Source organism: Bubalus kerabau, chromosome 19 (genome assembly GCF_029407905.1).
Source record: "Bubalus kerabau isolate K-KA32 ecotype Philippines breed swamp buffalo chromosome 19, PCC_UOA_SB_1v2, whole genome shotgun sequence".
In the NCBI taxonomy this organism is placed as follows: domain Eukaryota; kingdom Metazoa; phylum Chordata; class Mammalia; order Artiodactyla; family Bovidae; genus Bubalus; species Bubalus kerabau.
The window spans coordinates 27456424-27470168 of NC_073642.1; the positions used below are offsets into that span (position 1 = coordinate 27456424).

At 52.7% G+C, this 13745-nt stretch overlaps 1 protein-coding gene across 1 annotated transcript in view; it reads left to right on the forward strand.

Moving 5' to 3' along the window:
* CEMIP (cell migration inducing hyaluronidase 1) overlaps positions 1-8097 on the forward strand; it is a 161453-nt gene extending 153356 nt beyond the window's left edge. The window contains exons 27-31 of the mRNA XM_055555877.1: positions 518-722; positions 908-994; positions 1926-2083; positions 5795-5895; positions 7970-8097. Coding sequence (XP_055411852.1) covers positions 518-722; positions 908-994; positions 1926-2083; positions 5795-5895; positions 7970-8097 — 679 coding nt within the window. The remainder of the gene's footprint in view (positions 1-517; positions 723-907; positions 995-1925; positions 2084-5794; positions 5896-7969) is intronic.
* The last annotated feature ends 5648 nt before the right edge of the window (positions 8098-13745 follow it).

Consider the following 13745-nt stretch of genomic DNA (forward strand, 5'->3'; position numbering starts at 1 on the left):
ACTGGGCTTTAATTCAGTGACAGCCTCAGGGACGAGCTGGGTTGTAGGATGCTTGTTTCCTGTGTAGAAAGCCAAACTCTTAGGCTTTTTTAATTCTTAGGGCTGTTTTCCATGATCTTTCTGCCTGACAAATGTGTTACTCTTTCTTACGTTCTGAGCACCTGCCTTCAATGGCTACCTTCTATTCTACTATGGCCTAGGACACCTGATAAGATTGTCTGAGGGTTAAAGGAGATATGTCCATTGATGGCATGTGCCTAGCATAGCAGAGAGTAGATGCTTGGAAAATGAAAATTGTCAGTATTAGCTTTATCTTCAGCGCATTTTTTTTTCATTTCTCCAACCACGTACAACCTTGTGGAGGTGGGGGGGGGTCCTCCTCCATTCTGTGGGGCCCACTGGGTCTAGTACTGTGGCCAGCACAGAGTATGGAGGCATGAGGGAGGAAGAAAGCGGGTGGGGGGAGGAGGAAAATGCGGATACCAAAGGGAACCGCCTGCTCTGCTCCCGTGTGCAGGCTGCTTTTCCTGAAGCTGAAAGCTCAGAACGAGAGAGAGAAGTTTGCCTTCTGTTCTGTGAAGGGCTGCGAGAGGATAAAGATTAAAGCTCTGATCCCAAAGAACGCAGGCATCAGCGACTGCGCGGCCACGGCCTACCCCAAGTTCACGGAGAAGGCCATCGTGGACGTGCCCATGCCCAAGAAGCTCTTCGGTTCTCTGCTGGTGAGTGGCCGACAGCCAGCCGAGCCCCAAGGCCCTCAGGCTCCTCTCCGGACCTCTGCTCCCCTCTTTAAACCCTTTCCCATGGCTGAGGGGTTACAGAGAAGTGAGGAGGCCGACCAGCCCTCAAGCTGGACACTGGACCCCCCGAACCTGACACCCGCCCTGGGTTTTTGTTTTTTCTCCAGAAGACAAAGGACCACTTCCTGGAGGTGAAGATGGAGAGTGCCAAGCAGCGCTTCTTCCACCTGCTGAACGACCTGGCGTACATCCAAGTAAGCCACCATCCCTGTGCCCAGGGCGTCTCTGCTCACCGAGAACTCGTGTCAGTGCCTAGGGCTATGGTTGCCAGTGACTGCCAGCCAGGTGGCTGAAGACAACAGAACCTTCCCTGCACAGTTCACAAGCTGGATGCCCAACACCACGGGGCTGCCAGGGTTGTCTCCTCCTGCAGGTGCTGAGGGCGAGTCCTTCCCTGGCCTCCTCCAGCTTCTGCAGCCACCAGCAGTCTGGATGTCCCCCTTCCCAGCTAACAGCTGCGTTCTCCCAGCCTCTGCCGCTGTCCTCTTGTGGTCTTCTCCCCCACGTGACTGAGTTTCAGACTGCCCTCTTCCTTGTCCTTATAAGGACATCTGACTTTGGATTTAGGGCCCATCCGAAACCTAGGATGACCTCATCTTGAGATTGTTAACTTAATTACATCTGCAAAGGCCCTTGCTCCAAATACGGTCACTCCCAAAGGTTGCAGTAAACGTGTCTTTTGAGGGGGAGGCCATCCCCAGGTGGCTCAGTGGTAAAGAACCTGCCTCCCAATGCAGGAGACACAGGTTCGATCCCTGGGTTGGGAAGATCCCCTGGAGGAGGAAATGACAACCCACTCCAGTATACCCACTCTTGCCTGGGAAATCCCATGGACAGAGGAGCCTGGTGGGCTACAGTCCATGTGGTCATGAAGAGTCAGACATGACTGAGCGACTGAGCATGCACACACACACACACACACACACACACACACACATCCTTCAGCCACTACGCAGGGCTGCAGGAACTGACTGAAGTGGGTTTTATGCTTTGAACAGCTGCACTGGCACCCTCTGCCTTCAGAGCCTACAGGGGACCCACGTGGGCAGGAGAGCCTCAGGGCTCGATGCCTCCGGGACCCCTCCCTGCCTCCACGTCACACTCTGTGTTGCCTGTCATCTGCAGGTGGACGGGAAGAAGTACCCCAGCTTGGAAGATGGCATCCAGGTGGTGGTGATTGACGGGAGGCATGGGCAGGTACTGAACCACACCGGCTTCAGGAATGCCATCCTGCAGGGCATCCCCTGGCAGCTCTTCAATTACGTGGCGACCATCCCTGACAAGTGAGTCTGGCCGAGGCCCCCTCCCTGTCCCTGGGGCCTGCATCACAGTCCAGGCTGACGAAGCTTAGGGAGCCTCCACGCACTGTCCACAGCTTCCCGGGTGGCTCATTGGTAAAGAATCTGCCTGGCAATGCAGGAGACACGAATTCAGTTCCTGGGTCAGGAAGATCCCCCGGAGAAGAAAATGGCAATCCAGTCCAGTATTCTTGCCTGGAGAATTCCATGGACAGAGGAGGCTGGCGGGCTACAGTCCATGGGGTTGCAAACAGTCAGACAAAACTGAGCGACTAAACAATAACCACAGCGGTCTGCCCATCCATGATGGGAGCTAGCCAGGAAGCCTCCCTACCTGGTGCCTCTGAGATGGGAGCCCGGGGCCGCTGTGAATGTAGGTCAGGCCGAGTCTACCAGCTACACATGGGAAGCCTGCCCCGGCCCTCCGCCCCCACCCGGTACACTCTCCCAGCGTGAGCTCATCCCCGCCCGCACTCGCTGCAATCCAAATGTTGGTGGCTGCCAAGCCTCTCCAGCCCCCATCTCCCTCCTAAATGCCAGATATTTTTATCCAACGGCCACTTGGACTCCGCCACCCAAATGTCCCCCATGGAACTGAATTCTCATCATTTTTTTTTTTTAATCCTCTAAACCAGCCAACCCTCTTGGCCACATTTTGGTGAAATCGTCATCTCCCATCCAGGCAACTAGCTACACCGGAGTCCAGGCATCACATTTGGTTCTGGTCTTTCTTTTGTTTTGACATCACCACACTCAGTAACCACACCTGTCAACTGCCTGCATCATGGCTGCCCTGCTTATTATCCCAGGACACCCTCTCCATCGCCTCCACTCTACCAGCCACACTGTCAGACAGTGACCCAACAGACTCCCTCGCCCAGCTTTCCCCACTTGAATCCACCCACCATACTGGCGGGGGGGGGTGGGGCAGTGAGCTTCTTAAACACAGGTGTCTTCTGTCCCCTTTCCTAGGGGTAATTTCCCTGCCACCTTCCAAAACTAACTCACACATCACCTGTTTGGTGAGGTCTCTTCTGATCCAACCAAAAGTTTCTACCCATCCCTGCCCCCACAGAGGACCAGTGGATGTATCTGCTCCCTCATCTAGGGTCTAGATTTTTATTTTTTTAAGCCTTTTATTTTATATTAGTGAATAGCCAATTAAGTGTTGTGATAGTTTCAGATGGACAGCAAAGGGACTGAGCCACACACATACATGTATCCATTCTCCCCCAGACTCCCCTCCCATCTGGGCTGCCACATAACCCTGAGCAGAGTTCCATGTGCTGTACAGTAGGTCTCGGCTGGTTATCCATTTTAAATACAGCAGTACAGGGATCATATCCAACTCGTATTTTCATTTCTGATATAATGGAGAACTCACTCCAAAGCCACAACCTGGACTAGCGGGCAGTCTAAGTGCTCCATGTGGTACCTGTCATCCAGGAGGTGCTTGGAAAATATTTACCGATGAAAACAAAGTGCTTCCCAGATGCTATATGAGGGCCTGACTTGAACTGGACACTGTGTGAGATTCCAAAGATGGGGTGGTGCTTTACCACCTTTGGTCATGAGCTTCTTCAGCATCATGCTTTCACATGCAGATGCATACCGAAGCAGGAGATTAGCTGATTTGGGGAAAAAGAGGATCATCTAGAGATTTTTAGTTTTCGTGCCTTTTGGGACCAGAGGACTTTTCCTGGAAATGAAATAGGATGCAGAAGCCTACAATAAGAAACAGAAATGCAGGAACTTCCCTGGTGGTCCGAATGGTTAAGAATCTGCCTTGCAATGCAGGAGACGAGGGTTTGATCCCTGATCACAACTGAGGTGCTGCAGAGCAACTAAGCTCCAGTGCGTTGCAACTACTGAGCCCAAGCAAACTAAAAAAAAAAAAAAAAGAAACCGAAATGCAGAGCTGCTCTGTTGAAAACCAGGGGTGAGAGGCGTAGGGCCTCCCCATCCAGGGCTCCTCTCAGCCCATGCTGCAGCCCCAGTGCACCTTGCTGGAGACAGCCCTTACCAAGTACCTGCTGTGAAGCACGCCCTGGGTTGGCACTGGGTACCCAGGCAAGATTTGGGTACCCCCGCAACCTCAGGGAGAGCAGCAGGGCTTGAAGGAATAACGCAAGGCAGGTCCTGCCCCACTGTCCCCGCAGGTCCCAGCCAGGTGGCCCCACCTTCCCACCCCACCCACGGGGCCACCCCAGCCCCAGGGGCCCAGGGAAAGGAGGACGCAACTGCTCCCATCAGAGCCTTCCAGGATGGCTTCTGGGGGCTGCCTCTGTCAGCACCCCTCCGGAGCCTCATGTTGACAGGTGTGGGGGCTCAGTGGGCATGAGAAGCTCAGGCCAGGCAGAGAGGGGCCCCTGAAGAGTACAGGCAGCTTCCGGTGTTGTCAGGAGGCCAGGACACATGAGTAGCTCTGTCCATCTCCCTCCCCACTTCCAGAGGGCATGCTCTTCATTTGAGTCCAGCCCAGCAAGGAGGCTTCACTGAGCCAAAGGGGTGTTAGCTTTATTTCTGAGTGGGAGCGATGGGGACAGTCTCCTGGGAACAGACCCCGGATCCAGAATCCAGAGTCAAGGGTGTTGACAACGCACTGCCCTCCTCCTCCCCAGCCCTCTGTGATCCAGAGGAGCCGGGGCAGCCCAGCTCCCCTCCTCTCTGCTCTTCCCACACACGAGCTCTTTACATTTTGACAGCTCTCTTTCTACTCCCTATGGGACACGTATGGGGGTAACAATGGCTTCCAGAGTCCTATACAGTTTTTCCATGTCTGGACTGCGGTCTGTGGTTACAGGATTCCTCTGAGAGGAAAACTAGAAGCCCCAGTGGGCCTCTGTCCCTGTTTCTGTTCCTGGGGGAGGTGTGCATTTCCTGCCGTCTGGCCCAGCAGGCTGTGTGGACCCCCACAATGGCCGTTCTCCAGCACTTTGGCCTGATCGCACCCGGGCCAGGGGACTAGAGATCTCAGCTCCTCAGCAGGACTCTTGCAAGTCGAGCCCTTCAGTCTGGGCAGCCCCAGGCCTGCTCCTCCTCCCACCCCAGGCACGGCTCCCCTTCGGCAGGTCGTCCTAGCTATTGGCTTGGCCAAAGAATTCATTCAGGTTTTTCCATTCTTTTTGTTCAGCCCAGCGGTTAGTAACCATGTGCCTTCATCTCCCCATCTGTAGCATGGAACAGTCACACTGTCCTGCCTGAGCGGAGATGGGGGGGCATGAACTTGAGGGGTTAACCCTCCCCTGAGCACAGGGTGACTCAACACTCTGCTTCCTCCATCACCACATTTCCATCGGGTCCTACACGATCCTTGTACCTTCAGGTTAAGAGATGCACACTGAAGTCGTTTGTGGGCCGGGCTCTGGCGTAGGGGCTGGTCCCCGATGGTGGGCTCTGTGTGCCAGCTCTGTCCTCTTTGGGGACAGCCATGGAGCAGCAGTGAGCTGAGAGCAGGCTCAGAGAGAAGATCACGGGCACCAACTGCAGCCAGACGTGTGGGAGGGTGTTCAGGATGTCGGTCATCCCATGGAAAGAGCTGGTCAGCCCAGCACACAATCCTGCTCTCCCCCGGTCCCTGGCAGGGCTCTGGGCACTGCTGACTCAAGTCCCACCAGCCACCATGCAGCATCCCTGCCCGGGAACCCCTTACCCCACTTTGTCATCCAGGCCTCTCATTTGTCCTTTCTGGTTCAGTTCCATAGTTCTCATGGCATCAAAGGGAAGATACACCTCCAGAGGCCCGTGGACCAGAGTGCTGGAAAAACTCGGGGCACACAAGGGGCTCAAACTGAAAGGTAAGGATTCTTGCATTGACCCTGAGTCTGGATGCCGGGGCCTCCTGCTGAGGCCAGAGCACTTCCCCTCAAACCTGGTGTGACCTCAGAATCTTCAACACAACCAGCAGTCCACAGTTGTGCAGGGCAAGAGGCTCCCTGGTCACCATCCCTGCCCTGCAGCAATGCCATTCTAACATGTGATCAGACACCCCATCGACTCAGCAAGTGGCCCTTTTAATCCACAAAAGTATCAGCAGAAAGGGCTTCTTCTTCCCTGGTGGCTCAGTGTAAAGAACCCGCCTGCCAATGCAGGAGACATGAGGTCCATCCCTGGGTCGGTAAGATCCCCTGGAGGAGGAACTGGCAACCCACTCCAGTATTCTTGCCTGGAAGATTCCCTGGACAGAGGAGCCTGGTGAGATACCATGGGGTCACAGAGAGTCGGACACAACTTAGCAAATGAAAAACAACAATCCACGGGGCTCAGTTTGACCCTCCTGCCTCAGGTCCTGCTGCCTGGATCGGCCAGAGTCACTACCTCTGCCCCAGCTTTCCTGCCAATGGCCAGCATTTGTACAGTCCTTTGTAGCTGGCAAAGCTCTCATTTGAGAATATATATGGCTTGTCCAACGTCACACAGCTCTTCTGCCATAAAGCCTGGCACAGGCCCCTCGGGGAGGAAGCCAACCAGGACAAAAATGTCAGCATTTCATCACTATCATCAGTGTGATGAGAGAGTCCTTGGGGAGGCTGAGAGAGGAGGCCAAGCAACCTTCCTGATAATAATGTCCACTGTATTGGGTTGGCCAAAATGTTCATTTGGGTTTTCCATACGACGTTATAGAACATCGTATTTGTTTCTGTTTTTTTTTTTAACAGAAAAATGTGAATGAACTTTTTGACCAACCCAATAGTTATCATGTAAATGCCCAGCCTTGTGCCTTGCTGAACATCCTATAAAGATCTGTTATTCACTAATAACCTGCAAGACAGGTACTGTGATTTCCATTTAAGGTAGAGCCACTCAAGAATTAGTCATTTAAGATTAGAATTTGGATCCTAATATTCTAACTCAAAGCCAGCCATCCTTAGCAGCCAGGCCATCCTGACTGCAAAACACATCAAAGCTAGCAGCCTGTCATATGGGAAGCTTATCCCAGGCCTCTCAGAGAAAATTCAGAAACAATGAAAGTCCTTCCAATGAGCCAAAAGAGAAAACAAGGAAAAGAGAAGCGTCTTCCCCAGCCCAGTACTGAAAGGCAGACAGGCCTTAAATTAGGACCCTGGGACTTCCCCAGTGGTCTAGTGGTTAAGAATCTGCCTTCCAATACCGGGGGCGCAGGTTCAATCCCTGGTCAGGGAACAAAGATCCCACATGCTAGATGACTGGGCAAAAAAAAAAAAAAAAAAATCAATTAAATAAGACCCTGTTGCCAAAAACTGATGAACATAAAGGTGACGTTGTTCAGTCAAGGGACACATTCCCAGGGGTGATGCATGTGTACGGCCTACCAGGTGAGGCCATTCCCCAGTGTCAACGTGGATACCCACATCCCTCGGACGGGGCCGAGCTCTGAGCTATGGGACAGAGGCCCTGCCTGGGGCTTGGGATTCTAGAGCTCTGGCCAGGCCACACAATCTGCTCAGGGCCCCTGGGCAAATTTCTCTGCTGCTCAGAACTTCCTTCTAAAGCCACGGGATATTGGCGCCAGGGCAAAGATCTTGTAGTTGAATACCATTACTTGACAGATGGAGACACAGGGCTTAAGAGAGGAGCAGACACTTGCTGTTAATTTTAGGGTCAGCTTGATGGCGACTGGTTTCTTGGGGGGATCCCCTGCATAGAACAGAGCCAGCACTCCACACAGGTGCTGGAGGCTCAGGTGAGACCCTATGTGCCCTGTACAGACCAACACCAGGCACCATTGGTAACATGGTACAAAGCTCTTTCCAGGGAGACACAGTCCAGTGCAGCTAGAGGAGAGGGTGCCTGGTGGGGGCCAGGGAACGGCAATGGGGAACCCCAGATGGCAGTGGGTACATAGCCATTCTCTCATGAAGTTTATGCTTACGCGACTTTACTGCTTTGCAGAGAAAATGGTCTTCGTTGGCTTCAAAGGCAACTTCCGGCCCACCTGGGTGACCCTGGACACTGAGGACCACCACGCCAAAATCTTCCAAGTGGTGCCCATCCCGGTGGTGAGGAAGAAGAAGCTGTGAGGACCGCCGCCACCCCGTGCGCCCCCACAGTGGACCCTGACACTGGAGTCTGGGCAGCAGCCCGGGGCAGCGAGGCCGGTTCCCACAGCCCCGGTCTGGCAGCTGCCGGGGAAGGCCGTGTGTCAGCCCTGATGGGCCAGGGGGAGGCTTCCGAGCCCCCTGGTGCTGCTGCCCACCCCTCTCAAGTGTCTACCTACAGCCCCAGGGCCATGTGGGCTGATGCTGCAAACCTTCTCCTCCCTGCAGCCTCCCGGGGGTCGCTCTATCTGTGCCTCTGCAGTGGGGGATGTGGGGACCACAGGGAGCCCTGGGCTCTACTGGCAAAAAAGGTCGCCTTTGGCAGGAGTTCTGCTCCAGCTGGGAGGCAGCCTGGGGGTGGGAAGGCAGGGTCATTCACAGATCTCCATGCTCTCCAGCACGATGTTAGGGTGGGAGGTGCAGGAAGAATCCTTATTCCTGTAAGCAGGACCCGACCTCCACCAGGTTCAGAGCTCGGGTGTAGACAGAGCGCACCGAGATGGAACCAGCTGCCCTCGGGGAGGACAAGCCTGCCTCCGGAGGAGGTCAGCCTCTCAGGAGACTTGGCGCCCAGGCCATGAGTCGGACTAGGTGACTTTTAAAGGCCCTTTCAGTTCTGAGAGCCCAGAAGTCTGTGGCTTCTCACGTTGTGTCTGGAGTCCAGCAGTAGGCGAGAACATTCTTCTCAGCCGACACCCATGACGCTGGGTGCTCCAGGCAACCAGGATGGAGGCGTGAGAAGCAAGGCCCAGGGTGAGGGGCTCGGCTGTTTGGCACAACAGATGGTCGGTGTAAGTGCCTTCTGATGCTAGGCAGAGAAAGCTGAGAGGGCTCAAATGGGGGCCGTGCCAGTTCCCAGGAGGGAAAGAAAGGGTTTACGTGCTCAGGTGGGCCTGGAAGCTTCTTGCAGGAGAGGCCCTGGGCTCGTAGGGATGAAGGGCAGGGGGCTTATGGGTAGCTGGGATGGGGCAGCCTCTGCAGCATTCAGAAGCTGAGCCCTTCCTGCTGAAGCTGGATGACTTCAAGGTGGCCCATTGCCCTGGACTCACTGGCCCCCCGTAGCAGAGAAGCATGCATCAGAGGGAGGGCTGGTGGGCCCCTGACACCCAGAGTGTGGGCCAGCCGGCCCCACCTATGACTCCAACAGAGGCTGGAGTCAAGTTGAGAAAGGTGGGCTCCTCCATGAGGGGCCCATCTGCTCCTCACTGGGGAGCCCCTGAGAAGCGCTCACACCTCAGGGCGCCTGGGCTTTCGGAACCAGAAAGGGCCTTAGGAGACACCTAGTCCAAAGCCTTGGTTGTAGAGATGGGACGATGAGACTCCAAGAAGGGGAAGAACCACACGGCCAGAGCAGGGCCAGGATGGGAGCCCCCACTCCCCACACTCACTGCCACACCACGCTGCCTCAACTGCTGGCCGGAGGGGCCAGGCGTTCCTGAAGGATAAGCCCCCTTGAAGGGAGAAAAGATGAGACTAGAAAGAGAGTTGTTGGCCAGGACTGTTTCTGCCCCGGCCCCCTCACCGTGCACACTAGGGCGCCCTCCTGTGGGCTCTGGAGGCCCTGCAGCCTCCACTTGGCTCAAACTTACCTGCCCTCCGGAAGGGCGCCCAGCCTCCGCAATAACTGCACTGGTGCTATCTGCATCTGCAGGTCTGCAGGCACACCCAGCAGACAGTGTCAGGCTACCCCGACACATCTTTGGGGAGCTGGCTAGGTAGCTCTCCGGGGTCCATCCACCCCAGGCCCTCTTGAAGAACTGCCCACCTTGGAGAGCCAGGAGAGCTCTGGAAAAGGAAAACTCTGTCTGTGGTTTATACTCTCTCGTGAGACCCCAGGGTCGCTCTGGGTCTCATGATGACCACGTCTGTCCCCTCTCCTGCCCCAACCACAAACTCCTTCTTGTCCCCGTCTGTTCAGCTGCAGCCAGTGAGACTCAGCCTTAAGTCCACCCCCCGCTCCCAGGGTGAGCCAGTCACCAAAGAGGTTTTTCCCACTAAAGAAGTCTTTCAGCTGCTAGGGGGTGACAGTGGGACTCTGCCTGTAAGGACACGGCAGCTTCAGAGGCCCGAGTCCCTGGAGGGACCTCTTCCAGGAAGATCAGAGGCCGTGGGGAGGAGAGTTCAGATGACCTCATGTTCTTTTCGTCTACAGTCCTGTTGAGTTTTCCTAAACTCTTAACGCAAGGGTCTCACACTGTGAACCACTTAGGGTGCGATCACTTCCGATGGGCAGGAATGTTAACTGTCTTTGGTTCAGTTTATGTAAAGAATATATCTATTTGAAAATCCTCAGAGTTGTACATTTGTCAAACAGCACAGGATCTGTGCATATAACGTTCCTTCCAAAACCATTCACCAAGAGCCCGTGTCAGGGCATGTTCTTGGTAGCACAAATTTTCTTACTGCTTAGAAAATTGTTCCTGTTGTTCTTTCTGTTTGGAAGCCTCAAGATGAGTTAGGCCTTTTTAAAAAAACAAAACACTCCTCTGAAATGCTTGTCTTTTTCCTGTTGCCGAAATAGCTGGTCCTTTTTCGGGAATTAGATGTATAGTGTGTTTTGTATGTAAACGTTTCTCGTAGGTGTCACTATGAACAAAGATATATTTTCTATTTATTTATTCTATTATGCACTTCGAGAAATTGTTGTCGGAAAAATGAAGAATCGTCTTAAATGTCTTATTTGGGTATGTTCTTTGGACCGCTTGAAAGGGGTGTACCCAGGACCTTCTGCTTGCAGCAGACATCGGCTCTGGTTTGGAAAATCTTGCTGTACTGTAGTAAAAGTAAAAAGGATGTCATCCACCTGACTGCTTGTTTATTTTCCATTAAAGTGGGTCTCACTTTAAGCCAGAGAGCTACGGAAAATAAGACAAGAAATTACCCTTTGCCGCACTGGCCGCTCACTTTAAAGAACCAGTCATGTGTCCTACCTCATTCTGTCCACAAGGGGGCGCTCAGGACAGCAGGTGGAGAAGGTCTTAGGAGAGGAAAGCTGTCATTCACGTGGCCGGCACGTCCATGTTGGACTGTGTCGTCCTTACTCCTAAGCATCAGAAAGCTGTCAAGGCTGCACCCTCCCTGGGGAAAAATCAGAGGTTAGTGCAGTCTGGACTTGAAGCAAGACTGTTTCTTCCTCATGGGTACAGTTTGGGCAGAGGCCAAACATGATGTCTGGGGAGAACATGGAGACTGAGGTGGAGAGATAGGTCCAAATCAAGCTGCCAGACAAGAGGGGTGGCAAAGCAGGTTAGAGGGGAACCCTAGGCAGAGGTGAGAGAGGCTTGGGGGTCTGGGGAGGAGAAAGTGAGGAGCTTAGAATGGGGTGAATGGGAGGGTCATACAACTGTGCTGTGCAGTAAGGCAGCCACTAGCCACATAAAGCCACCTACATTGAGATTAATTACAATGAAATACAATAGAAAACTCAGTTCCTTGGTCACACTGACCTATCTGAAGCACTCAATAGTCCATATGTCTGCATGTGTACATGCTAAGTCACTTCAGTCATGTCCAACTCTTTGCAGCCCCATGAACTGTTGTCCATCAGGCTCCTCTGTCCATGGGATCCTCCAGGCAAGAATGCTGGAGTGGGTTACCATTCCCTTCTCCAGGGGGTCCTCCCGACCCAGGGATTCAACCCATGTCTCTTGATGTCTCCTGCATTGGCGGGCAGGTTCTTCACCAGTAGCGCCATCTGGGAGGCCCAGTCCATATGTCTAGTGGTTACCATACTGGTCAAGGAATATATAAAACATTTCCATCAACAAAGAAGGTTTTTTTCTTAATGATTTCCAGAAAGCTTTAGGGGCTCGTACACTGGACTTTTAAAAATCTATGCTCCTAATGTGTGTGTGTGCGTGTGTGTGTATTCAGTCCACTTAAAGGGGCTAGCACCAGATTGGTGCGATCAAGCTGTCAATAAACAAATAAAGTCATCCCTTGGTATCCACAGGGGACTGGTTCTAGGATTCCCTTGGATACCAAAATCAGAGGATGCTCAAATCCCTCACAGTCTGCTCTCTATTTCTGTGGGTTTTTTGTCCAACCCAGCACAGCCAAAAATAATCAATTAATTAATTTTAAAACATAAATAAAAGGGAAGAAATAACACTAAATGGAAAAAAAAAAAGACCCTAGTGGAGACCCTGCAGTCCCCACGCCCAGTGAGTGGTGAGGCAGAGAGCTCTGAGAGAGGAGAGGGTCTCAGCTGGAGTGGTCAGGGGTCCTAAGCATGGATGGGACTGGAAGCAGTCTGGGGGTCAAGGTCAGATGAGGAATGGGGCCCTTTCATAAGAGGCACAGCCTGGGTGCTGGGAAAGTAACCAGAGGTGTGAGCTTGAAGATGGCTGGGCATAAACCAGAGAGCGACCGTGAGAGGGAAGGTGGGCCAGCCAGACACGGGCAGTTTGTAGGGACCACGAGATCTGACAATGGGAGGGGGGTCCCTGGTGACTCCTCAGCCAGCAGTTTGGCTGCTTGAGTAAGTGCACAGTGCACTGCTTTGGTTAGTGAAGTAGAAAAGGCATTTGGGAGGACTGAGAGACCAGGCTCAAAGGAAGCAATAGGAGACTGCAGCCAGCTCAGTGCAGAGTACAAGGAGCAGGAGATACCCTAGAGTGCAGACAGAGGGTGGACATGGGGCCCCTTCACGCTTGTCCCTTCAACAGTCACCAGACACCCAGAGGGGAGTCACTGCCAGGTGTTAGGTGACAAGGTGAGCACACCTGGCCCCGTCTGCATGGAGAAACCATAAAAACATGGAAGCAAGCTAAGTGTCCATAGGCAGAGGACTGGCTAAAGAAGATGTAGTACATATGCACAAGGCTTCACTGCTGGCTGAAGGGTAAAGAATCTGCCCACAAAGAAGGACACGTGGCTTTGATCCCTGGGGAGGAGAACTTGGCAACCCACTCCAGTATGTTTTCCTGAAGAATCCCATGGAGAGAGGAGCCTGGTGGGCTGCAGTCCATAGGATGGCAAAGAGTCAGACATGACTGAAGTGACTGAGCATGCATGCATGTACAGTACATATACATACTGGACTACTAGTCAGCCATGAAAAAGAATGAAATAATGTCATTTGCAGCAACATAGGTAGATTTAGAGACTGTCATACTAAGTGAAATAAGTCAGAAAAAAAAGACAAATCTTATGTGATATCACTCATGTGGAATCTAAAAAAATAGTATGAATGAACTTATTTACAAAACAGACTCTTAGACATAGAAAAGAAATCTATGGTTACCAAGGGGGAAGCAGGGGAGGGATAAATTGGGAGTTTGGGATTAACATATGGACACTATTGTGTATAAAATAAACAACAAGGATTTACTGTATAGCACAGGGAACTATATTCAATATCCTGTAACAAACTATAATGGAAAATATATTTTTTAATATATACATATATATGTATAAACACATTACTTTGCTGTACACCTGAAACAGAGTCATTTCAGTTGTATCCAACTCTTTTTGACCACATGGACTGTAGCCCACCAAGCTCCTCTGTCCATGGGATTCTCCAAGCAAGAATGCTGGAATGGGTTGCCATGCCTTTCTCCAGGATGTTCCCGACGCAGGGACTGAACCCGCATCTCATAGCTCCTGCACCGGCAGGTAGGCTCTTT